Raw genomic sequence first — 27,722 nt, forward strand, 5'->3', positions numbered from 1 at the left:
CTCAGCTGCCCTAGCTTTGGCCTTCCTCCTGCTGGGCAGTGCGATGGCGTGCCTGGCTCCAGCCGGGCGGCAGGGCTCTGAGCTCCTGCTGTTCTGAGTGGCATGGTAAGGGGACAGGGAGTGAGGGGCAGGTGGATAGGTGTGGGAGTCCCGTCGGGGGCAGGGGTGTGGATAGGGGGCGGGGCAGTCGGGACAGGGAGCGGGGGGGTTGGATAGGGGGTGGGGTCCTGGTGGGCAGTTAGGGACAGGGGGTCCTGGGAGGGAGGGGTCGGGGACAAGGAGCAGAGAGGGTTCGATGGGTTGGGGGTCCTGGTGGTGGTGGTCAGGGGACGGGAATGCGGGGGGGTTGGTTAGGCATGAGAGTCCTTGGGGGCCTGTTGGGAGGGGGGGTGGATAGGGGTCGGGGCAGTCAGGGGAAAGGGAGCCGGGGGGGGAGGGGAGGGGGTTGGATGGGGGTGGGGTCCCGCAGGGACGACAAGGAGCGGGGGTGGGGTTGGATGGGTCAGGAGTTCTGAGGGGGGCAGTCAAGGGGTGGGAAGTGGGAGGGGGCACAGACTTCCCTACCTGGCCATCCATACAGTTTTGCGACCCCAATGTGGCCCTCGGGCCAAAAAGTTTGCCCACCCCGATCTAGGGAATTCTAGTTAATTTACTAAGCATGTTACAAGGAAGTGTTTTCACTACTTATATTCTCATAAGCAGTGAACAATTAGTAATAAAATGAAAATGCTGTTGAAAGTTGCAGATTTTGTGCCATAGAAATCAAAATATAATGTAGCTTTACTCTTTATAAAGTGTATCTAAGATTCCTATTAGAATGTTTAATTATGAAGTTGGTGCTATATTTTAAGAGACCTCACAGTATAAACTTAAAATAATCTAGGGACATAACCCAGGAGATCCCTTCCAATCCTATCAGGTCCAGTACACTGTTGTTGCAAACAACCCCATCATATAATTCTGTAAATAAATATATCAAGCTCCAATTTAAAAGTAGTTAGGTTTCTCCCCTGTCGTGTCTCTTCTCCCCTCCCCCCCACCCCACCGCCGTCCTACTGGACTTCTGGTCAGAAACCTGCTAAATTGCAGCCTAACTTTATTTATAGCCTGTTTATATACATTTATTCATGTGCCAATGTTGTCCTCAAGCTTAAATAGCTCTTCTACCTCTCTGATGTTTACCCCCTGACATATTTATAGAGAGCAATCATATCCCCTCTCAGCCTTCTTTTTGCTAGACTAAACAAGCCAAGCCCTTAAGTTTCCTCTTGTAAAGTAGGCTCTCCAGGTCTTCATTTCCTTGCTCATTTTAGTAGCCCTTCTCTGTATTTGCTCCAATACAAATTCTTTCTTGAACATGCATGATTAGAATTGTATACAGTATATCAAATGAGGTCTTACCAGTACCTTGTACAAGAGTATTAATACTTCCCCATCTCCACTGGAAATACCTTGCTTCATACATGCTAGGAATACACTTTCCTTTTCCACAACTGCATCATTTTGGTGGCTTAGTCATCCTGTGATTGACTAATACATCCAGGTCTTTCTATCCCTCTGTCATTATACTCGCTCCCATTAGCATCCTGCCTTTGCCCCCATGGTCTGCATTATCACTCTGATTGAAAACTGAGGCAACGTATTCATTTAGTTTGTGAGCCATACCTAGATTGTTTAATCTCTACCCCACTGGTTTTCAACTTGTGGTCCACGGATCCCTTGGGGTCCGTAGATGGTCTACGATTTCCAAAGGGGTCTGCACTTCCATTTGAAATATTTTAGGGGTTCACAAATGAAAAAAGCTTTAAAACCACTGCTTTACCCCATAGCAGCCCTACTTCTTTTCTTGTTCTCCTTTTATTTATATTGGTAAAAAAAAACCCTTTTACTATTCATTTTAACTTATTTTGCAAGGCCTAAATAAAGCCTGCCTTAAGCTCATTAAACTACTATGAGACTTAAACAGGATTTCCTGTTGATAAATTTCAGAGTGGTACCATGTTAGTCTGAATCAGCAAAAACAACGAGGAGTCCTTGTGGCACCTTAGAGACTAACCAATTTATTTGGGCATACGCTTTCGTCACGAAAGCGTATGCCCAAATAAATTGGTTAGTCTCTAAGGTGCCACAAGGACTCCTCGTTGTTTTTCCTGTTGATAAAGTTACATACCACGCCCTTGTAAGATATCAGTTTTGGAAGGATTCACACCATGATACAAAACTCTTCCCCACCCCCAAAATTATACATGTTTAAAATAGTGGGTTTTTTGTGATAGTTGAACTTCCTTTTACATTTGGAGCTGTATTTCTTCAGATTTCACAGTGATCTACAGCTAATTTTGTATCTATTAAGATTCCCATTTCTCATTATGGAGGCTTATTTTCTTGCTCAGCATAACATATCTCAAAAATGAGACTGATGTGCAGACTGAAGGAAGACTTTTACACATCATGTTCTTTACAAGACTTTTCTGACAGTGTTTTAATTTTTACATGCAGCTAGTTTTTCCATATGTGCGGTCTTGTAATATATTTAACTTGCTATAACCATGTTTAGTTGTGCTCTATGGTATGTTGCTTTGTTTTGATTAATTTCTCCTGTTTGTGTCTCCAGCATGCTACAGATTTAGATCAGCTAAATCAAAAGTGTAGAAACAGCATTGTCTTGTTCAGCATTACCAGCATCACCTCTGTTTGAGCGTGCCAAACTGAAATTACCCATTTAAATTAAATGGAGAAAATTGCATGCATTCTTGCATCTACTTTTCATAAGATGAATTTGCCAGTTTTGGCATTACAGTAATATGACTAATTATCACTGACATTTGTTTGCTTCTGCCATAAGTATAGTGTGACTTTGGGTAAGTCTACACTGCAACAAAAGACCCTTCGCACTGCTGTAACTGGCCTGAGCAAGTTGACTGAGGCTCACAGGGCTAAAAATTGCAATGCAGATGTTAAGGTTTGGGTTGGAGCCTAATCTCTGAGACCCCATTAGGGAGGAGGGGTCTCAGAGCTTGGGCTCCAGCCTAAGCCCAGATGAGTGTGCTGCAATTTTTTGCCCCTCAGCCCAAGTCCTGTGAAGCTGTGTCAATGGACCTGGGCGCCAAAACTGAGTGCTGCAGTTTTTTTTATTGCAGTGTAGATATACCTTTTAAGTCTTACGTAAAATAGTACGGTTGTATACTTAATTTTATGAATGAAATTAACATTCTTGAAAATAAAAACTTAAATGTTTTACAAAGGCAACTGCAGTTTATTCATCAGTTTAAAAAGAACTGCAGAAGGATAAGGTTCAACAATCCCTGATGGTAATTCCACATCACTAACCTGCTATCTTTTGAGAACAAAATATTAACTCTCAATCTGTAAAAACTGTACTCCATTGAGTCCATATCCACGTAATATGGCCAATGTAATTGACCTCAAATTTCAGAAAACAAATGAACCATAATTAAGTCTGTTTTAGTCACGGGTATTTTTTAGTAAAAGTCATGGACAGAAATTCACAGACTGACCTGTCCATGACTTTTACTATATACCCCTGACTAAAACTTGGTGGGGAGAGTTGTGGCCTGGGAAGTGCAGAGGGGTATTGGTGGGGCTGGGGCAGGCTCCCTACCCAGCCCCAAGCTACATGTGCTGCCTTTGCTCCACCCCAAGCCCCAGTCCTGCAGCTCCCATTGGTTGGGAACCGCGACAATGGGAACTGCGGGGACAGTGCCTGCGGGCGGAGGCAGCATGTGGAGCTAGGAGCTGAGGGAGGGGAGTTCCCTCCTGGTAAGCACTGCCCCGCACCCCAATCCCCAGCCCTGAGGTCCCCCCCCCACCCAAACTCCCGCTGCTGGGGGGCGGGGGGGCCCAAGACTGCACCAGCAGCAGCCAGTGCGACCGGCCCAGGGGCTGCCCGAGCAGGTTCCGGTCCAGCTGCACTGGGCTGCTGCAGAGGTCATGGAAAGTCATGGAATTCGTGACCTCCGTGACTAACACGGAGCCTTAACCATAATACATGCATAGTTTTCTAAGGCTTGAAAAAGCAAGTGTTGAACTGAGCAATCTCTTGTGGGACAGTCACTTAATAATGGGTATGTGTGTTCCACTGGTGGAGCAAAAAGACCACCTTCCTTTGCCTATCTCTGCCTTTTTATGGCAGATCCTTGTTACCTGTCAGGAAAACTTATTACCCCTTGCTGTCACTGGGATTTAGCAATCTTAAAAGGAGGTTGCCGTTGACCTGCAGATTGCCGAGCACAACGTTGTTTGTCATTAGTTGTTTTAGCTGGTACTCCTTTGAGAACTAAAAGCTACATAGTATATATAGATTGCAATTAAAGAGAAAAAGGGTGTAGTGTTTTATAATAAACCACAATCCAAGTATATTACTAACTCTGGCAAATGTGTGTATAGTATTTTGCATTATCATAGTCAATAAGAATTTTTAGGCACTACTGAAAATCTCACCCTAAGGGGGCAGTAATTGATTAATTTTCATTACATTATCCGATTAGTTGTAAAATGTTTTTATACCCCATTGTGGCTTTACTTTAACACATTGTTTTTATTTAATACCTGGTACATTGTTCTTTGGAGTACTTGTTACTTTAGATTTCAAATTGTGAATTTGGCATTTTCTTCAATTTTTTCAAAAAAAGTGAAAGACAATTACTGACCCCATTCCTATTTTTAGCTAATGTATATCTTCTGTTTTGGTGTTTATGTTCTAATATTTTGTGCATATTACAGGGTCTGAGGAACAAGCCAAAGAAAACAGGACACGTGAAGCCAGACCTCATAGATGTTGATCTTGTAAGAGGTAGGGCTTGAGCTAGTAAATGCTGAATTTGTCAGTAATTTGACCTTATGGGGACAGTTATAAAAATAATTGCCTTTATCCTGATAGCCTTGCAGCAGAAGAGTGGAGTATAACTATAAAAATGAGAAGAAACCCTATGGCTAAAAGAACAGGAGTACTTGTGGCACCTTAGAGACTAACAAATTTATTAGAGCATAAGCTTTCATGGGCTACAGCCCACTTCATCAGATGCATAGAATGGAACATATAGTAAGAAGATGTATATAGATAGATACAGAGAAGGTGGAAGTTGCCATACAAACTGTAAGAGGCTAATTAATTAAGATGAGCTATTATCAGCAGGAGAAAAAAAACTTTTGTAGTGATGATCAAGATGGCCCATTTAGACAGTTGACAAGAAGGTGTGAGGATACTTGACATGGGGAAAATAGATTCAATATGTATAATGACCCAGCCACTCCCAGTCTCTATTCAAACCCAAGTTAATGGTATCTAGTTTGCATATTAATTCAAACACAGCAGTTTCTTGTTGGAGTCTGTTTTTGAAGCTTTTCTGTTGCAGAATTGCCACCCTTAAGTCTTTTACTGAGTGGCCAGAGAGGCTGAAGTGTTCTCCTACCAGTTTTTGAATGTTATGATTCCTGATGTCAGATTTGTGTCCATTTATTCTTTTGCATAGAGACTGTCTGTCTGGTTTGGCCAATGTACATGGCAGAGGGGCATTGATGGCACATAATAGCATATATCACCAGAAAACAGTTGTCTCCTATTCACATCAAAATTAAAATTAAATCAGTTTAGTTTCCTTAAATTGTAGCTGTAGTTGATCATGTAGATTTATTATCGCCGTAGGCTTAAGAAAAGAGGAAACAATTACTAATTGTTTTCTATCTGATAGTGTCCATTTTAAGAAACTTCAGAGGAAAGTTCAAGAAATCCTGATAAGGGCACTTCAAGGAGTAAGCTTGAGCATAGTCTGAGAAGGTGTTTGGAGATGCTGTATAGTTATTTCTTGCCTGTAAAACAGGTGTATCTGATCATACTTATTGGCTAATAACAGCTCTTAGCCTCAGAGTACAAGTCCTTGTCCTGACTGGCTGCTGCCTTTGGAACTCCTAATCTAAATGCATATACAGACGTGTGCATATCACCCTGTCGCTTACCAGCCTCACTCTGATTTCAGAATCTCTGTTGCTCCTTGACCCTGGGAAGGTTTACACGCCACCCCAATAAGTAACTTTTACTATATTTTTAGCTTCCCTTCTCCCCTCTTTTCACACCAACGCCTCTTTTCATCTTCCTCTCTTTCAACTCCCTTTTAAATACTAAATGCTGAGCAATCCTGTGAGGCTCTGTGAGGGGTCAGTCAGAATCAGGAGATGGCAGCAAAATGGGGCTGGTCCCTATGTGACACAACAAGAGCTCTGAGGAGTTTTGAAAACTGAGCTGTGCCCCTGAGAAGTGCCTGTGTTCCCATTTCAGACTAGCTCAATTGATGGAGTGTCTCAATTGATGGAGGGCTGCTCCCATTCACTTTTTAAAAGGATAAGATGGGAGTACAAAGTAAAGGAGCAACAAAAAATAAACACAAGTCAGTTTTAAAAAAAGACTAATGGTTTTGGGAACAAAGAAAGGGAGAGAAGGTGGAGACCATTTCAGTATAGCATGAGTATTTTCTGCTAACTCAGTAATAACCATATCCTTGGGTGAATAAACTCAGAGACCTAAGGATTGTTGTTAGCTTGTAATACCCTGTAGTTATTTTAAGTGAAACATGAAATGCAATGTTTGTTTGGCAATATAAAGCTGAAGGACCAGATTTATTGGTATTTTGTTAAGTATTTGAAAGTGAAATCTACAGAGGAGTAGTTCTTCCCAGGAATATATGAGTGGCTAGCACTGCAGAGCTGTTTATTTATTTTATTTGTATTATTGTTCCATCTAGGAGCCCTAGTCTTGGACCAGGACTCCATTGTGTTAGGCACTGTGGAAATATCCATAGATTATGATCAGAATGAAAACAATTCAAGGTCATAGTATTGTATAAAGCCCCTCACAGTCCCTAAGTACTGATGTAATCATCTGTGACCCTTACGCCTCTGCTCCACAGTTAAAATCAGGCAGGGCATGCTCACTCTCCAACTGGGTCAGGGACAGGAGTGTCTCAGTTGAGGCTGTGGAGCTCTCTTTGAAACAAGTCTTCCTGAGACCGTCTTTGACGCAGTGCAGATCCCATTTATTTTTGGCAGGCTATCCTTTTAGAACCATCATCCCTCTCTTCTGTTCTCTTACATGTTGTTACCTCCTTTTCATCCCTAGGGGTTGTGTTAACTGGGAATTGATCTCTCTCATTTGTTAGTGACTTGCCTGAATGGTGGTGGGTTTTACCCTGTACCAGATCCTTTGGTTGGAACAGACTATATATAGTCCTATATATGTGTCAGTGTTTTTATTTTTGTTTTATATTAGTTTTACTTTATAGCTCTTCATGCTTTTCAATAGATGTCTTAAAATACGTTTGCATTAAATTAATTATATTTGAGAACAGGAATCAGTTAAATTTTCACCTTTCCGTTCTATGTTTATATAGCAACTAGTATACTAGGGTACTGGTCTAGGACTAGGGGTCATATGTGTTTATACATAATATTATATGAACAAGAATCTGTTTAAAAGCACTGTAACTATAAGACGACATGGGATTCGTGGTGATAATATCTGTAAATGTCCATTGCTTCAGAAGTCTGGAGTATAGGCTATATTTAGAAACATCTAAAATGTATTACTCTGTTATGCTTGGGAAGCTTTATCATCTGTAGACCTATGAAACAAGGCAGGACTTCTCCCCAGCTTGTTACAGACTAACGGTTACGCTCTTTTGGGCAGGTTTATTGTCCAAACTTAAAACAAACGAACAAAAAATTCTTCAGCTCACTCTTTAGATATTGGGCTCTTGCTGTCTCTTCTCCCAAACTCTGGCAGTCCTGCAGCTTTCTAGCTTTCTCTCAGTCAGTTCTGCCTCACTGGGTCTTTCTCTTACTCAAATAGCCCCCTGTTTTGGGCTATTTGAGAGCTTCCTGCTGGGTCACTCTTACTCTGCCATATCATTCAGGCTGCTCCTCTCCTTCAGCCACAGAGAAGGCTTCTGCCCATTTGACTGCCTCCCACACTGAGATATGCTAGCATTGTCTAAATCAGCTCACTTGAGTAGGACCTTTTAAAAATTTGTTCCAGGATGATTTGGTTCATGATTTTCTCAATTGAACTGGTCTCTGGACATAGTCACCAAGCCATGAGGTCTTGTAATCTTTGACCTCTACCTGTGATCATGGCCCCCATGGAAATGGTTCAGCCCCAAACCGTTGTTATACACTTCTGAAGTCAGTCCTAGTCTATCTAAGATGGCAGCCTTCACCTCAGGATAGGAGCCTATCTGCTTGTCACTTACTGCTTGGTATACTGCCTGTGCCTTATGTAGAACTGATCAATGAAATTGTTTTTAATTGTTCACTTTATTAATATAACTTCATAAGCAAAGTTTTATGAATGAAACAACATTCATTCATAAAACCGGTTACCCCAATAACTGGCTAATTGAGTTTCACTTTCAATCCAATTGCTGCTTAAATCACTGAAACTTACACCGTTTCAACATTGTAACTTCTGTTCACTGTTTGCCATTCCTTACACTTGTCCATATTGTAACTCAAACTCCATTTTAACTTGTCCCAAACTCCATTTTAAAATGCTCACTCCATTTTGTAAAAGCTTGCTGCAAAACCTTCATTTTTGCAAAAGCCGATGTAATCTTATTAGTGTAGTTTAGATGTGTGAATGAGGTATGTATGGATGATGGAATCAACCTCCAGCCCCAGCCTGTCCTGATGAAATAAAGTGTAAATACCAACAGCTGAAGATGTAGACAACAGCCCTGACAAAGCAAGAAAGAGTCCACCCTAAAAAGAAAAGAACAAAAGTACAGTTGAAGAAACATCAAAGCTAGGTCCTAGGCTGAAAGTCATGTCTGCAATTGAAGGGTGATGAATCACACCGAACCCAGAGGCAGCGTGACACAGCAAGACCTATAGACTCTGGATTCAAACTAAAGCCTACAAAAAGGATGGGTGAGATGGAAGACTTTGGAGGGTAACATTCTGCTGCCAACATGGAAGGGCATTGGTGCATGAGACCCAGCTCTTCCTTGTGCCTGGCTTTCCTGGCCAGTTAGCCACCACAAGCTACGAACCCAAGCCACAAACTCAAGCTACATTCAGGACTGGTAACTATCTAGCAGCTGCAGAGTATTTGGTGTGTGTGTGTGTATACATAGGTATTAGATATTAGTTATTGGTCATAAGTCAAATTGTGTTATAATAAACGTGACATCTTGTCGCCTGAAACGATCCTGTGCAATTTTGTCTGTATAATACTTGCCTATCAGGAACAGTGCTGTGTAAGCTATCCAAATTGACGACTCCCTGCCCATTACACTTGCCACTGTCTCCAAGGAATGGAGGAAGGCCTGTGGGTTATGGTCTGGCCCGGCTTCACCAGGCAAGGGACTAGGTGACCTGAGCTTCCCTCTCCATCACCAAGCAGGTTCCCCTGGGTCTCTTGACCCAACTGCTTCTGTAGCCATTCCTGTTGCTGGAGGGGGGGGCCTCTAGCCAGTGCTGTTGAGCAGCAAGTTGTGCCTCTGTTGCTTCTCTAGCCTGTTTATCAACTGTAGGAGCATAGCTTGGGTCTTTGCTGTTCCTGTTGCTGCTGTGCTATCATCAATAGATGTATCATCTCCTCCATCTTTCTTAATCAGCCAAACTAGGTGGGCTCAGTCAATGCTGGGGCTTCAATTTCCCGTTTTTTCTTCTTGGCACCAGTAATCCTCTTCGCTCTCCCCTGTACCGGGGCCAATTTCAGTGCTAGCCTTCTCTTCCACGTATCAGAAGGACGGCTTCTTCCCAACTTGCTATGGACTCATTACCACACCCACAGTATCTCTCAGGCAGGTTTATTATCCAAACTTACACAAACAGTTCTGCAGCGGACCATTTACATTTTAGGTTCTCACTTCTTCCCTTCCCAGGCAGTTCTGCTTCCTGCATCTTCCTAGCTCTCTCTCAGCCATTTCTGCATCACTGGCTCTCTGTCTGACCTTTGTAACTGCAGGTGCAGCCCTGCCCCCTTAATTTGCCCAACTGGGAGCACCTGTTCTGGCATAGGGAAGATGGACCTACTTCAGTTACGGGGGTCAGCCACCCTGAGAAATTCTAGAATTAATTCACAGGGTTAGGCATTGCAGCAAACTGCCAATAATAATACTACTAAGTTCTTATGTAGTGCTTTTCATCAATAGATCTCAGTGTTTTAAAAAAGGAAGTATAATTATCCCCCTCTTACACATACATTTATTATTATGCCCTTCAGTAAAGCGCATGTATCATGATGGAAAATTCCTTTTGTTTTAGTTAACCAAAATGTAGAGCTATATATCGAGGTACAGTGCTTTTAAGCAAGATTTTGTGGATCCTGGAAAAAAACTCTTTATTTCTGATGATTTTTTTAAAAAATGCTGCTTTTTTTTTTTTCAGGAAAAAATATTCTACATGTATACGAACAAATGCATAAAATGTACAATTAATTATGACCATGGTTGAACTAAGTACAATGAACATACTACCTGCTAAAATAATGTAACAAATAGTTGCTTCTGAGGTCTTAAACTAGTGCCGAGACTTCCAAACCTTTCCCATTGGTGTAAGGTAGAAACAGATTTATCGTTATGGGTGCAGGGAAGGATATTTTATTGTTCCTGATTTTTCCATATAGAAGATATGGATCCTATGTATGCTCACATTTTTATCTCCTCACCAGCATATTCTTTTTTTTAATAGGATTATGTCTATTAAAGTATCTGTTTAGGCTTGAAACACTAACCAGATGTCTGCTATCCAGTTTTAAATATTAGCCAGATGTAGACATGAAAAATAAGGGTGGGGTTTCCACCAACAAGGTCCAGGGGCATCACACTGATGGGAAACCCATCCCCTGTCGCATCAATTTTCTGGGAAAAGAGAAGGTGTTGGGATTTCCACCAGGGTGTTGTCCCTGGACCCTGCTTAGTGGCTTCAAGTATCAGCCTCTGCCTAGCTAGTAGATAACTGGTAAACTTGAACTTTCATCCTTCTCAATTTGTTGTTAAGGTGCTTTGTTTCTGTTTCTTTGAGACCCCCACAAAACTTCTTGGGAAGAGTTAAGGGGAGGAGGAAAGATCTTTGATACTCTACCCTATCACAATGCATAGCGTTTCTTGACTGCTGTGATTCTGCAGAAATTGATGGCTTAGAAACCACATTCATCAGGAAAAACTTCTCTCTCACCACTAGCAAGTGGATTTTTCAAGCCCTGATTATTTTATTACGTTATTTGCTTTTCAGTATCTTAGTGAAAGATTCTTTGTTTTCAGAATGCTGACCGTGGGAGACACTGTGATGATCCACAGAATCTAGGAACGTTATATGGAAATACAAAGTTTTAGCACATGAGAAAATTGCATGCCTATGTTGCCCATACAGTCTACCACATTACTACCCAAAGTCTCCAAAAGTGTGTGTTTGCCAGTTGGTTGCTAGTGTATTTAACAGTTGTGTCCATAAAATGTATTTTTAGCCAAGTCTATGTAAATCTTAAATTCCTGGTCATTTGACTATTTGTAATGTGTTTTAGGTAATTCAGGTAGAAAAACTAAGTTATCCATAACACATAGGAGTAACTTTATTCTAATAGAGCAAAATAAAATCATGCAGTTGAAAATAAACTTTCACTTTTCAACAAAAATCCTTAATGATTGCTTTATTTTACAAGGTACTGGAGGTGGATTTGAAATTTTGAATCCTGAAGTAGGTTGCCTTTATACAACCTGGTTGGTGCATGTGTGTGTGTATATATATGTACTCTATGGGTGCATTTATACACAAGACAGCTTTGTGATTATATTGTACTAAAATGATAACCAAAACTTTATTAGATAAGTGTATTTAAGAATAACTTCAGTTGTCTTTTAATTTTAGGATCTGCCTTTGCTAAAGCAAAACCTGAAAGTCCTTGGACCTCTCTGACCCGAAAAGGAATTGTTCGAGTAGTTTTCTTTCCATTCTTCTGTAGGTGGTGGTTACAAGTGACATCAAACGTCATATTTTTCTGGCTGCTTGTTCTTTACCTTCTACAAGGTATAATTGGATAATAAGATAATATAACGGCAAACATTTGTTTTTAACAATCTTGAAAATACTGTATCTTGTCAAGTTCACTCAGTACTGACAAGATACACTATTTTCAAAATGCTGAGCAGTCCTAATAATGCACCTTTAATTTACACAGCTTACCCCAGCTAAAGGCTGCTTTCCAAAGACCCCCTCGTAAGTCCTGAAAAATGTGGGGAAGAGAGCATTGATGGCAGCACACAGCATTGTGGCCAGTAGGCATCAGGGAGAGGCTTCAAATTACACAGGGGGGCATGGAACAACCCAGGATTGGGAGGGCATAATGGAGGCTTAAAGCCATTCTAGCTCCCCTTCCACTTGAACAGTGAAATCTGTGCTGTGCTTCCATTCTCTCTATGATGAATATGAATATTAAGAGTTTTCTGAACATCCAGGGAATGCTAGAACTCTGAGCCCTGAGGAAAATAACTTCGTCAGCACCCTTCCAGTAGCTCTTCTCCACCATTTTTCGCTGCTGCCCAAATTTCTAGTTCCACTTCCCAGTACTATTTCCTTTTGCTTGCCTTTATGTATACCCTGTTTCTAAGTGTATTTAAAATTCATAATTAATGTTGCATTTAGGATCTATAATTAGCTGTGCATTCTGGGTATATTTTAAATCACTGGAGAGATTTTACTCTGGATAGATGCAGTCTGGGGATAGTTGGGTGTATTTTTTCATGTAATATGTTCACTAACCTAAAATCAGATTAAAAGTATGTTAACATGCTGCAAAACCATGCAAATATGTGTCCCAACAAATATCCACAAATGGACCTTCCTTTTTTTTTAAATATTGAATAAATGTATATACGCTTCATAGAATCATAGAATATCAGGGTTGGAAGGGACCTCAGGAGGTCATCTAGTCCAACCCCCTGCTCAAAGCAGGACCAATCCCCAACTAAATCATCCCAGCCAGGGCTTTGACCTTAAAAACCTCTAAGAAAGGAGATTCCACCACCTCCCTAGGTAATGCATTCCAGTGTTTCACCACCCTCCTAGTGAAAAAGTTTTCCCTAATATCCAACCTAAATCTCCCCCACTGCAACTTGAGACCATTACTCCTCGTTCTGTCATCTGCTACCACTGAGAACAGTCAAGATCCATCCTCTTTGGAACCCCCTTTCAGGTAGTTGAAAGCAGCTATCGAATCCCCCCTCATTCTTCTCTTCCGCAGACTAAACAATCCCAGTTCCTCAGCCTCTCCTCATAAGTCATGTGTTCCAGTCCCCTGTTTGTTGCCCTCTGCTGGACTCTTTCCAATTTTTCCACATCCTTCTTGTAGTGTGGGGTTCAAAACTGGACACAGTACTCCAGATGAGGCCTCACCAATGTCGAATAGAGGGGAACGATCACGTCCCTCGATCTGCTGGCAGTGCCCCTACTTATACATCCCAAAATGCCATTGGCCTTCTTGGCAACAAGGGCACACTGTTGACTCATATCCAACTTCTCGTCCACTGTAACCCTTAGGTCCTTTTCCGCAGAACTGCTGCCGAGCCATTCGGTCCCTAGTCTGTAGCGGTGCATGGGGTGCTTCCGTCCTAAATGCAGGACTCTGCACTTGTCCTTGTTGAACCTCATGAGATTTCTTTTTGCCCAATCCTCTAATTTGTCTAGGGCCCTCTGTATCCTATCCCTACCCTCCAGCATATCTACCTCTCCTCCCAGTTTAGTGTCATCTGCAAACTTGCTGAGGGTGCAATCCACACCATCCTCCAGATCATTTATGAAGATATTGAACAAAACCGGCCCCAGGACCGACCCTTGGGGCACTCCACTTGATACCGGCTGCCAACTAGATATGGAGCCATTGATCGCTGCCTGTTGAGCCCAACAATCTAGCCAACTTTCTATCCACCTTATAGTCCATTCATCCAGCCCATACTTCTTTAACTTGCTGGCAAGAATACTGTGGGAGACCGTGTCAAAAGCTTTGCTAAGGTCAAGGAACAAAACGTCCACCGTTTTCCCCTCATCCACAGAGCCAGTTATCTCATCATAGGAGGCAATTAGATTAGTCAGGCATGACTTGCCCTTGGTGAATCCATGCTGACTGTTCCTGATCACTTTCCTCTCCTCTAAGCGCTTCAGAATTGATTCCTTGAGGACCTGCTCCATGATTTTTCCAGGGACTGAGGTGAGGCTGACTGGCCTGTAGTTCCCAGGATCCTCCTTCTTCCCTTTTTTAAAGATGGGCACTACATTAGCTTTTTTCCAGTCGTCCGGGGCTTCCTTGGGTCACCATGAGTTTTCAAAGATAATGGCCATCTTCATTTAGAAGAATTTACTACAGTATCATGCATGTTACATTAAAATTAATCTTTGAAACAAGGTCAAACATTGAAGACCTTGCACTTGAAGGGGATGGACTTTTTAGTTCTAAAACAAATGGACTCTTAGAGAAAATGAAAGAGATAGGATCAACAGCTATACATCAGGGTTTCTTGCAACCTTTTAAGAGGGAAATTCCTATACCTGCTTTCAAATAGCAAAGGCAAATAGCAAAGGCAACATTGTCCACCTTATTCTTCATCTTTGTATTTCAACAAAGGCAGTCACGGCTTCTCAGTAGCAATATAAAAGATGTCCCTTTAAATCCACGATGAGAGAAAGGAATTTGTCCTCCATTACTTCTGTACCTGCAGTTAAAGTGCAGGTGTGACATGAAGTTCAAGAGCAACAAAACAACCTTGAATTCAGTTCCCTGAACAATTGGAGACTCTTTGTCATGTTTACAGCAAGTGGCAAAAGATACTGTAGACAAATGGGTTTTGGATATTATAAAAGGACAGTTTGAAATCTTCCCTCCAGATCAGCGTCTCCTCCCTCTCTTTTCATGCATCCTTCTCTCAAACTGGTGTTAAGAATAGAAATCCTACACTCTATTAATAGATGGAGCAGTAGAGGAGGTTCAGGAAAATCTCAAAAACTGGGGTTCCTACTCCCGCTATTTCCTAATTCCAAAGGAAGATGGAGATCTTCATCCCATCCTGGATCCAGGGCTGAACAGATGCATCCAAAAGCTCTTCTTTGAGTAGTGTCCCTATGTGTGCTCCACTGTAGGTGTATCTGTGCCCCTGTGCCTCTAACTGGAGATTTTTAACGAGGTCTCTGGAATCACCGGGAGTCTTGCCTTCATATCCGTGCTCTGGAGTTAAGAGCAATTTGTTGGCAGTCAGATCATTCCTTTCTCTGGTCAGATCATTCAGTACTCCAGTGCAAAGATCAGTGGTTCAAGCAGCCACAGACAGTATAACAGTATATTAGAGGTGGCAGGGTCTCTCAATGAGTCAGTGGACCAACTACACAGAGACTTTTCCCAGATGCACAAATGGTACTTCGGGGCTTCATAGCTACTTTGGGGTACTTCAGATAAAGATCTGTTTACAGAAGATTTAACACTAAGTACCCTTCCTTTTGTTCAAGAGCAGCAGCAGATGCTCACTCTAACAGATACATTCCTCCTACATTGGGGTACAGAGCTGATGTATGCTTTCTGACCATTACCTCTCATGTGGATGGGGTGACCAGATAGCAACTGTGAAAAATTGGGACAGGGAGTGGGTGGTAATAGGACCCTGTATATGAAAAAGTCCCCAAAAATGGGACTGTGCCTATAAAAACGGGATATCTGCTCACCTAAATATGGAAGATTGTGAAGATGATCAGCCAGGATGATACTTATTGCCCAAGCATGGCCAAGATAGCAGTGGTACATGGACTTGTGCCTTCTTTCCAAAGGGAATTACAGACACTTACTTGTGTCACCATATCTTTTGTCATGGCAGCAAGGGAAAGTGTACTGTCCAGATCTGCTTTCATTGCATCTGACAATGTGGGTGATAGGACTCTGACAGAATTAGAGAAATCTTTCTTTGTAGATGTACAATATGTTTTACTTAACTCTAGAAGATGAGCAACTAGGAAATGTAAAATGAAAAAAATGTTCACTGTGGCTGTATGATCAGGTTTGATCCTGTCATCTCCTATTCAGTCGATATTTGCTGTTTCTAAAGAAATGAGTTTGTTCATAACTTTCAGCACAGAGGCCAGTTTTAATAAATTATATATGAGCTTTATTCTGAGTGTTGGATTCCATGAGCTCATGCACCTCAAGAATTTTCTTGGAAGCATGAACACTTTCTAGTTTAAATGTTTTCACAGGTGACACATTTCTTCAACCATGAATATTCAGTTTATATAGATTTCTTCTGACCAACTGTAAGAAATAGTTGCACCAAGACATTTTCCATGTAACAAGCTGACATTCTAGTTCAGAGGGCTCATGTGGTGTTTGTGAGATATAATCAAAAATGTCCCATAAAATCAAATACATTGATCCATTTTATTACAATTCCAAAATGTGTAAACATGCTGTGGTCTACATACAGAAGAAAATAAATTTGTAATAGATGTGACAGTATGAATAAGTGATACTGTCCTATAGTTGTAAGTAATTTTTAATTCTTATAGTAATCCTATTTAAAGATTTCTTCCAATTAACCTCTGAGATCACCAGACCTGAAAATTGTTTCCATGTGTCTGGGTCAGAAATGACATCTATATTTGCACCATATAATTAAGATATCAGAATGGGTGTGGTTCTACCTCTAAGATTAGAGTAGAATCTGCAACCTGTCATTTAGCAATGCAAGTTGTATCCGAGGATATATTTAGCTTGAGTGAGTTAGGTGAAGAGCAGTTAGGATGTGTAAAAAGATCTCTACAGATGTGAACAGTTTTTTAATTTTGTGAAATATCCATGTTTGTTGACCAGTAAAGTATTTCAAGATAATTCAGACTTTGAATTGAATATTTTTTTCCCCTTTTTGCAGTTACCGCAATAGTATTATTCTATACAGCAGCAAGCCCACATAACATACCTTTGACTGAAGTAATTGGGCCAATATGGCTAATGTTGCTACTTGGAACTGTGCATTGCCAGATTGTTTCAACACGAACTCCTAAACCACCACCTAGCACAGGGGGTAAAAGAAGAAGGTACAGTCTATACTAAAATGTTTTCTATGAGTTAGGTTCATGAGTACATGAAATTATTTTGGAATATACAATCTCTGAACCATGTTGCAAGGTTTTGTCTACTACAGAGTATGATGTTATGCATTGTCTTGTAAGAAATTTGAGTACTGTTTATATGTTTACTAATCTTTAAAAGTGGCTGTTAAAAACTTTAGTCTTTATTTGGCTATGTATTGAACCTTACCTTTTGCTTCAAATTGTTTGTTACTAAATATTGGTAGAGACTGTTCTGTAAATATGACTATAAACTTTGTATTATTCAGTATTCAATACTGATCAATAATCTTTGTGTTGGAGGCACAAATTAAAAGAATAACAGTGCAACCACAAACATAGGCCCCATCCTGCCAACACTTAAGTGAATTGGTTTACTACTATGAGTAATCCTGTTGAAATTGGTGGGACTACTCAACAGTAATTTTTGTGGGTTTGAGCCTTTAGTGTTTAGTGAAATTACATTTTTGTTTAGAAGAAATTATATAATGAAAATGGACAGTTCTAATGTGCTAAATGTTTTAAAATATTTATTAAAGCAAAATGGTAAATTACTAGATTAAAATATATTTTGAAAAGTCTCATATTTTGCATGCTTACAAAAATTGCTGAACACATTATAGAGCTAATGGATTACATTTATGAAGATGCCTTCCAATTTTAATCTCTTCTGATGAAGGAAATTAAGGAAAGCAGCACATTTGGAAGTACATAGGGAAGGAGATGGCTCTAGTACCACAGATAACATGCAGGAGGGAACAGTGCAGAGCTACGGAACAAGCACCTCTTACAGTATTGGCGCCGTCTTCAGAGATATCTGGCATGCTGCTTTCTTTTTATCAGGGTTTGTATTTATTTAAGGCTATGTACGTTAGATATGCACTATCCCTTTTCTGAAAAATTAAAATTTGATCTGTATTTCTATCAAATGTTTTTCTATTGAACAGAATATTTTTCTGTGTTTCTAACATACTCTGAATTATTTGAGCTTGTGTAGACATTAGTCTTTATTTTGGCAAATTCTAGTGAAATAATCCCTGTGAAATACAAAATTAATGTCTTAATTTTACAGATGTGTTTGATGCTTGAGGGAGAAGTATTATATAAGGACTATCAAAGATAAGACACTTCAGTTTCTCTATTTTAAAATCCTGTCAGAGAATAACTTAGTGGTGGCAATGGAATTCCATGGCATGACAAATTCAAATGTATGTATTTCTTTGCTCTAACTCTATGCCTGTGTGCCAAAAAAAAAAAAAAAGGCAAAGTGTCAAATACCCATACGCTTTTATTGTTCAGCAAGGACCAGAGAACACTTAAGGTAATGAAATATGCAAGAGGCAGTTCTTTTTTAAACTAAGGCTTTATATGATTGGAGGTAAAATATAGTTATTATGCCCTTCAGTAGCCTATTTCTTTTGCAAACAATTAATCTATCCAAACAATAGTCCTCAGAAGACTTACGTAAAAACATTTAATAGCTCTCTGGAATCCAAATGCAAGTGCACTATACATCTTCATTAGAAATTGGGAGGCATTTAGAAACAGTTCAGGATACAGTAACTCCTCTCTTAATGTTGTAGTTATGTTCCTGAAAAAAGAGACTTTAAGCGAAACAATGTTAAGCAAATCCAATTTCCCTATAAGAATTAATGTAAATGGGGGGGAGGGGTTAGGTTCCAGGGACATTTTTTTCACCAGACAAAAAACTATCTTTTTTTATATCTCACACACACACACACACACACACACACACACTATAAGTTTTAAACAAACAATACTATATACAGCAATGATGATTGTGAAGTTGAGGTGGTCAAGTAAGAGGGTGGGATATTTCCCAGGGGATGCCTTACTGCTAAATGATGAATTAACCATAGAGGCCTCAGCCGAATGCTAACACGTTAATGTAGCCTCACACTCTGCAAGGCAGCACGTATGGAGGGAGGGGAGACGCACACCATGTGTATGAGTGAGAGAGATGCTCATTGCCCCTTTAAGTACACTGACCCTACTCTAAGTACACTGCCTTTTTAAGTATATCAGGAAGTTGAGACAGCAGCTGCGGCCAGCAAGCTCCCTCTGTCCTGAGCCCTGTTGTATCCCCACCCTACTCTATAAGGAGAAGGGATAAGTGTGGGGGGGGACGGGACACCCTGACATTAGCTCCCCTTCTCTCCCTCTCCGCAACTCCAAGATAGAGGGCAGGAGCACTCACATGGCAGCAGGGGGGAGGGACAGCTGAACTGCCTGCAATTGATAGCCTGCTGAGCGGCTGCTGCATAGGGAACTTAGGAGAGAAGGGGGCTGCCGGTCCACCCTGGTTCCAAGCCCCCACAAGTTAGCTGCAATGGACTGCTCTTCCTGCAAGCAGTGGACAAAGCAGGCGGCTGCTAAACAGCATTATAAGGGAGCATTGCACAACTTTGTTCCCTAATTCATCAGCAACGTAACAATGAACAAAGTTAATCGGGACGACTTTAAGTGAGGAGTTACATCACATACTGTCCTGTAAGGTGGTCTAAAATTGAGAAAAGAGATACTGCACTTTCTTACATGTATGTTTTATTGTGCAAGTCCAGTCAATATTACTACACTACATCTTTCATATTTGTGATTATGTGCTCTTTAACTCTGATAAAGATTATTCAGTTGTTCTAAAGTTAATTACCAGGAGCATCATATTGAGCTGCAGTCCTTTAGATATTTTAAAGCACTTAAAATTAAAATGGGATAAAATTGCATATAAACTTTATTTACATTTTTTCATCATGTAAACTAAACTGGCTTTGAAAAGTAACATCAAACTGGTGATCTTTTTGAGTAAGCCCACATCTAAATGAATTGTTCTTTGTGCAGTCCATTCCAGTGCATTTGGAGCAGATTGTATAAAGTGCTGAATCTTTTACTTTCATAGAAGTCAACTGCACTTACCACCACACAGGATCAGGCCTGTAGCACCCCAGAATTTCCCCTCACTTTCTCAAGGGTCAACATCACATACACAATCTTTCTAGTTAAGCAGGACTGTCTGTGTCTCACCTTAGAGCTTATTTACATCATTTAATCAAATCTCAGGGTTATAAGCAATGAGAAGAACTTGCTGCACCCCATCCTGAAAGGCTAGAGGTTCTTTGACAGCCCATCTCAGGAAACAGATTAGATTTGAGTTTGCAATGTCTCCTATGGCACATTGCATAGCATTATTACTAGGTCATTAGGAAGGCTCAAGTTGTCTTTGTCTACACTGTGAGTTAGGGGTGTGTGATTCCCTTGCTTGTGTACACATTAGCATTTGCTTTCATCAACCTAACATGAGTGTAAACAGCAGTGCAGTTGCGGTTGTATGGGTAGCGGTAGCGGAGGCAGGGCTGAGCTGTGCTGAGGGCATACTCCTGGTTTCAGGTGGGTTTGTACTCAGTTTAGTTTAGTTCATTTAGTGAATTCAACTAAACCATATTAAGGCCACTTTAATTCTCAATAACAGTATCCACACAGGGATTTTATGCAGCTTAACAAAGCCACTTCAAATTCACACAGTTTGTTAGTTTGGATTCACTTTCCTGGATGTTCCCATGTAGACAAGCACTTAGCACTGTAGTTGAAGGCATGTTCAACATTTAAATGTACATGATTACTTCCATTTTCCTTAGTCAGAAAGGTCTAATTTCAGTCAACACACAGAATCATGGACGCTGGCTGTGGTGAAACTTCATGCTATTTATTGCTCTCCTGCTGATACAGAGCTACCAGTGTAGAAAATACTGCTGCTAGCATAGCCTTTGGTATGGAACAAATTGAACTGAATTTGATTTGTGGCTTTTTTCTATACCAAAGGAATTGTTAACATCGTTGCCCAGATATTCACCTGCATGATTCATTGTGTATGAGCTGTTCAGTCAATCCCTTGCATTTTTTCATCTATAGAGGAAATGATTTGCATGGGGTTTTTTCCACCCAAACACCTAAAATATTGAATACAATAATGAGTTGTGTGTGTGATGGTGTAACCCACACACCTACTGGCTGTGGTGTTCTGTCCCATCTAGTGGCATGGAGACCACTTTGAGAGAGAGAGTGAGTGTCTGCTCTACAGCCTTAGTTAACAGCCATATGGCTTTTGGCTCATGCACTAAGCTCCAGAGATCCCAGGTTCAGTCCTGCCTGCCGACAAGTGGGGTTTGTCAACGTTACAATGGCACCTAGGAACTGGGACTTGTCAATGCTTTTTTCATTTTAAAACGTTCATTTCTTTCTGTTAGTATTTTGAAAGAAATAAAATTAAGCAGTTTAACATATATTGCCCAACAGTCTTGTCTTCCCTCAGAGCTTAATTTCCAAAGGTGACAACTCTACTTTTTATGGAACAAAGTATCAGAAACATTGTTAAATGTATATAGTTTGGTCTAGAAGTGGGGCTGGCCACCAATCTAGTAGTTGTGCAATGTATGTATACTAGGGGCTGAGAGCATTGAAGAGACAGAATACACACCTCTTGGAGGGATGGAGTGCTTCTCATTGATTTTCTAGCAATGTCTCTCTTCTCTGGCAAAAATGCAGGTCAGAATTTAAAGGCTCTAGAAGTCCAGCATTCTCAGGCAGGAAGTTCACAATGCAGAATCTTTGAGAGATGAGTGTGGAGGAAGTGTGCCCCAATGATTCTTCCAAGAAAGGCTGAAATTTACACAGTAACAGATTTCATGGTTGTAAACCCCCACCCAGTACTCTCTCCACATTGCTAGTTCATTATGTACTTTTATTATAATGGCTGACTGAACCAGTGGATCGTATTTACAGAAGTGGATGTATTGTTCTTGGAGTATATTGTAAATTGAAATACATGATAGAGAGAAAACAGTTTTTATCAAATATATACATACATTCAAACCTAAATAATTTGGAAGTGTTTGAAGTATATCCTTTCTGAATAGCAGAGTCCAATATTGTTAATAGCTTGTAGAACATTCAATACTTGATTTTCATCCAGCACAAGAATGAATTTGTGAAATTCTGACCCCGTCTTGAATATCATTTTGGTGAGGGAAACCTTGCACAAACTGTATAATTTATTATTTATATTTTGATATTACCTAGAAATCTCAACCAGGTCAGGGTCCCATTGGGCTAAGCTCTGTACACATTCATAATAAATAAGTCAGTATCTGCTTCAAAGAACACACAAAATGGAACACCCCAGTTCTGAATTTTGAACAACTCTAGGATTGGGTCATGAGAGAATCTTTAAGAGCAGTACAAAATGAAAGTAAAGGGAGCAGAATATTTCTCCATTTACAGAAAGAAGATTTGCTCTTTTTTTCTCTCCTTCCTTCCCCCAATTTATGATAATGAAAATCTGTCTTCCAGAAACCTTATTTAAGCCTTCCTTAACACTTTCCTCTAGCTAATCCTGAGAGAAGACCATGTCAAAGTACTGCTTGGCCTGTCCTGTCTTTTGGTATGTCTGTAAATCGCAAAACACCTTCATATTCCTACAAGTGTTCATGTTATCCCCCTATATATTTCCTTTAGATTTTTCACACTTCATATAGTAGTCTATAATAGACATGTATTAACATTCTAATAGAGAGTTACACATGTTCTCCACCTCAGGTGAAATTTTTAAAGCACAGTGAAGTGGGGAAAAAAATGAAATAATGTGGTTTTTGGGGAGTACTTTGGGATTGCTCTTTCCCAGTACTTTTCAAGTTCAAACAATGTTTTTTCTGGGAAAGGTCACATGAGCATAATATTTTCCAGTGTGACCATTAATCCCAATTCCAGTTCCTGTAAACGTGTGCAGAGATGTTCAAACCTGTCTAACCTGATCTTTGCAGTGAAAGTTGATCATGGGGAAAACCAGGTTTTAGTTGAACCAGAACCTTTGTGAACTTTACACAAAGGCCTGTGAATGCATTTCGAATCAAAGTTGGAAGAATTATCACAACTGTACCTCCTATCAGTTCAATAAGTCGTGGAATAGCAGAGTCTCACTGGTTAGGCTTTTGCATTTTTTTTATCTGTGCGCTATCTAAAAGAACTGGATTGAATTTTCATATTTATTACTACTTATTTAATTTAATACTTTTGATGCTCTGTCTGCCAAAAGACATTTAATGAGCTTTGTTTCTTTATTAATATACTGTACACAGAAAAAAGCTCTAAGGAATTGAATTACCTGATTATCATTTAATGTTTAATTGTAGCAAATTGTTTGTGGTAGACTTGATCAGAATTGAGCACTTAATTGTCTTGTATTATTCTGAATTTCTACTAACTGTGTGTCTCATGAGATTTGCATTTCTTTTCAATCACAGTAGCTATGAAGAAGAAAATATACCAAAAATATTGTTTTAGTGCATTAAAATAAGCTTCTTCTGCCTCCCTCTTATTGCGACTATTTTGTCACTATTGCTCCTTTTATCTTATTTAGCATCTTCATTGCTGGAAGTTGGGACTTCCTGAAGCACATTCTCTTGCAAACATGGCCAGCTAGCACCCAAGGGTTGATTTGCTTTCTTTCATAGTCTTAGTAATCCATTTTCCATAAACATAAATTATAGGTTTCATATGCACCTCCTTTTCTATCTCTCTAGCCTATTCTTCATCTATTAACTAAATAATTTCAACACTGTAGAACTGCACCAAAGCAAAATTTTAATGTACCTATTTTGGGTAGTTTGACATGTTTTTTTTTTCTAAACCCTCAATAGTGTGTTCAAGTGGACTTTATCAGACTAATCTGTATTTAGAAAGTTTTTAAAATAAATATTGTGACAAAGTTCCTCCTCTGCCTTGGTGGGTCCTGTGCTTATTGGCAGATTTGCTCACCATAGAGGTTCACGGCAGCCTTCAGTTTGGCCACTTTCACGGCTCAAATCTGCCATTCACTCATTTCACCTCATCGCTAGCCAACATGGGGAGAGGAGGAAGAACAATCTTCACAGTCTGCTGATCCACCTAGTGGATCGGGGAACAGGCCAGAGACCTTCCCCTCTGGTGGAACCCACAGTCCAGATCAACTCCTCCAGTATCAAGTAGGGAGTTGGGGGGATGGGGGGAACCCGGGCCCACCCTCTACTCCGGGTTCCAGCCCAGGGCCAGTAGTCTACAGTGGCTCCTGTAACAGCTGCGTGACAGCTACAACTCCCTGGGCTACTTCCCCATGGCCTCCTCCCAACACCTTCTTTATTCTCACCACAGGACCTTCCTCCTGATGTCTAATAATGCTTGTACTTCTCACTCTCAGCTTCTTTTGCCTCTTGCTCCCAGCTCCGTGCACGCACCACAAGCTGAAGTGAGCTCCTTTTAAACCCAGGTTCCCTAATTAGCCTGCTTTTATTGATTTTAGCAGTTTCTTGATTGGCTGCAGGTATTCTAATCAGCCTGTCTGCCTTAATTGTTTCCAGAAGGTTCCTGATTGTTCTGGAACCTTCCCTGTTACCTTACCCAGTGAAAAGCGACCTACTTAACCTGGGGCTAATCTGTCTGCCTTCTATCACTCAGGGTCTGGCCCGACCCTGTCAAAATATGTATACAGGCTAAAGCATTGGTCGTAAGAAAAAAGCAGAAGGCCTACAAGTGAGTCTTCAGAGGGGTTTTTTTAAGGTGTTCACTGCAAGGGTAGAAAATTTTGCCATCTTTTCTTCTCTTTAAGCTTTTAGTAAGAAGCTTATCCTTTAGAAGTATTCATATACTCTATGTCAGAAACAATGATTTTCACATTTCTGTGCTCCCATATTACCCAGTAGTAAACCTGACTATCAGCTTTATGGTTCTGTTTGTCAGGCAGTAAGTAGGAGGCAAGTTCTGTCATTCAGTTGCATAATTTTAGTTCTCAGTTCTTCCTCATTTGTCTGCTTTTTGCATACTGAAGGCATGGAGTGGCACTTATATTAAACCACTTACTCATCCAGTTCTTTATTTTCTTATGCAAAAAAATTTAAGTGAGGGAAACAGAAGACGGGCAACTTGAATAAAGACTCTACTTTGTCACACCCCCAGTCTCACATATGATTCCAACTTTGTCCTGTTTTGCACCCAGTTCTCCACAACCATCTTTCTGCCCTCTTCATGTCACACTATACATAGAACAGCTCATGGAAGGGCATTCTGCCAATCGACTGTCCTTATTTTAAATCCATCCTGTAGATCAACATCATAGACAACACAACAAAACGACTAGCTAAGTCAACTTGCATATATGTTTAATTTATCTCATGAATAAATTGTTCATCAAATGTGGAGAGAGGGACATAAAAACAGTGGAATTGAAACTGGGAATTGGTGAAGGAGAATTATGGTCAAAAGGGCTTAATTGTGATTTGGAGTAATTTTTAATATTTTTTACTGAAACAAAATACATCCTTCTCCTTAAAACAAAACAGGAAAAAGTCTCATCACCCCATCACTTTTTGTGCATATTTCCTCTCACTCTTCATCTGCCTGTGTCTTTTTAGATTGTACATCTGTTGGAGTAGTGAGGGCTAAAGTAGGCAATCCCAAGACTACATCCATTCTGTGCTGAAGCAGTTTGTGGGGGAAAAAAAAAAGATCATGCAAAATACAATAGACCTTCAAAAATATTACAGCATGATTCCTCTTCTAATGTTGGGGGGAACTTCTGGGGAATACCTCTTGAGGCAAAATGCCCTGTGAAGGAAAATGCTTTTGGGGAATGCCTTTCTTGAAAAAATCTTGCTTAGCAGGGTCTGCCTGAACTCCAAACTGAGGCCTTATAATTGTAAGCAGAGCCCAAAACAGACACAAGTGAACCAAACTTTTCTGTTTCTCCAACCCAATTAGACTCCCATAGATCCCTTTGATAAAATTGTAGCTTGCTACTCTAATTCATCTAGTTCATAAGTGGCTATTCTGCTCAGCCTCTACTATACTAGGGGCACTTCTGCAGCTCGAATAAGAGGAAAGAGCCTTAAGGAACTGTAGATATGAAAAATTATCGAGAAGAGCAGAAGTATGAAAATAAATTCCTCTGTCATAGCTCTATCTCTTGCCACAGCTGTCTCCTTCCTGGGTTTCTGTCAGAAGCTATTCAGAAAAATAACGAGGGATGTAGTGTTCTTGGTGGTCTTGAGACCTACTGTCCTCTCCAGTTCACTCTATTGCATTGGTCCCAATAAACTTTTAGGGCAACTGGATGGTAAGATTCAGTTTAGATGGCTCCTCTCCAGGCAGCACTGGCAAGTTTCCCTGACTTCCCGCTGACCATGTTCTCTCTTCCTCCCTTAAGTAAAGTCATGAAGGCCTTGGGCACATTGTCCAGTTCTACTCAAGGTGCTCTGTCTTTTTCAGGAATCCTTTAATGGCAGTAGAATAGCTGTTACATCCCTGGGTCTATCTACAGTGTGTTGCTAGTGTATTTGGCTGAGGAACTGTCATACTCCTAGGTAGAAGCTAGGACTAATCATGTCTACATACCCCCAAAGGGTTAAAACTCTTTGAGGGAGAAAACTTTGAACAGAACAACTTAATGTTGCTTCTGCCATTCCTGTTCTAGGTGTAGTTCCTCCACTGACAGCTCTTTTTTTTTTTTTTTTTTTTTTTTTAAGCTTTGCCTATCCCTCCCAGCCTCCAAAGCAGTATCACTGAAAGATTAGCTAACCCAATCCCCTTTAATCAGCTTTTTCCTATTGGGGGCCATCCTCATTTCTTTGCAGACTCTTGTCGAGCAGTTTTGTTACAGGGTGGTCAAAATCAGATTTACAGAGACCTGGGATTTCTGGGGCTTTTGGCTATGGCCTGAACTGTAATTCCAGTGACGTTGCCCTATTTGGGAGCAAAAATCAAAGATTTCTTTCATCAGCAGGCCACTTGTTTAGATCCTTCTCTGTCTTTCCCTCTTCCTCCCTCCTCCCTGCCCCCCAATGCACAGAGGGGCTGGAGATTCTACTATCAATACGTGTTAGTTTATAAGGGGCTGAAGGCTTCAGTCTGATCCTAGATCTTCATTTTCTCAACCATCAAATCTTTCAGAAGAAGCTTTTCATAGAAATTCTCATATCTCATTCTGTGTTGTTGCAGAATGATTTTCATCATTTGGTCATCCTGAAAGATGGACTTTCATATCTCCATTTTTTCAGCCCAATACTGTTACCTGTATTTTGCCCTGGATATTCATTTCAAATTCTGTGCTCTTTCTTTTCATTCATCCTTACTCCATCTTTATTGAGAGACTCTTCATCCTCATAGCCAGTTTGCCCCAGGAGGGGTGTCATGTATACCTCTACCTGGATGACTTCTTGCTCTAGTCACTGAAATCTTATCTCTTCTGGGAAAGAGAAGGGCAATGACATTTATTCCTGCATCCTTCAATGCCTGTTGATAAGCCTTAAGGTGAATTCCCTATAAGTGCCCTCTTCAGCAAGTTCTACAATACATGAGTCTGCCTTGGGTAGCAGGATAAAGCATCCCAAACCCTTCCTGAAACAACATGCATTCTTTTCTTTACAACAGCCAAAACATAATCTATTATTTAGAGTGCTTAGTTTTTAATGTGTTTGAGTCCCCATTTGAACCTATGAGGATTATTTTTAAAAAGTGTTTTTAGTTGTCATAACTTTGGCTTGTAGGTGGGAGAGCTCAGTTTCCTTGTG

At 40.5% G+C, this 27,722-nt stretch overlaps 1 protein-coding gene across 3 annotated transcripts in view; it reads left to right on the plus strand.

Annotated features, from left to right (window-relative positions):
* The window catches only part of PHTF2 (putative homeodomain transcription factor 2), a 182,311-nt gene that overhangs the window by 87,947 nt on the left and 66,642 nt on the right, over positions 1–27,722 (plus strand). For 2 of the 3 annotated variants that reach the window (XM_077836097.1, XM_077836116.1), the window contains exons 4-7: positions 4,744–4,813; positions 11,881–12,039; positions 16,914–17,079; positions 17,792–17,956. In XM_077836097.1, the coding sequence (XP_077692223.1) occupies positions 4,744–4,813; positions 11,881–12,039; positions 16,914–17,079; positions 17,792–17,956 (560 nt within the window). The remainder of the gene's footprint in view (positions 1–4,743; positions 4,814–11,880; positions 12,040–16,913; positions 17,080–17,791; positions 17,957–27,722) is intronic. The other variant, XM_077836106.1, reaches the window with a different exon arrangement.

The sequence above is a fragment of the Eretmochelys imbricata genome, chromosome 1 (genome assembly GCF_965152235.1).
Source record: "Eretmochelys imbricata isolate rEreImb1 chromosome 1, rEreImb1.hap1, whole genome shotgun sequence".
NCBI classification, from domain to species: domain Eukaryota; kingdom Metazoa; phylum Chordata; order Testudines; family Cheloniidae; genus Eretmochelys; species Eretmochelys imbricata.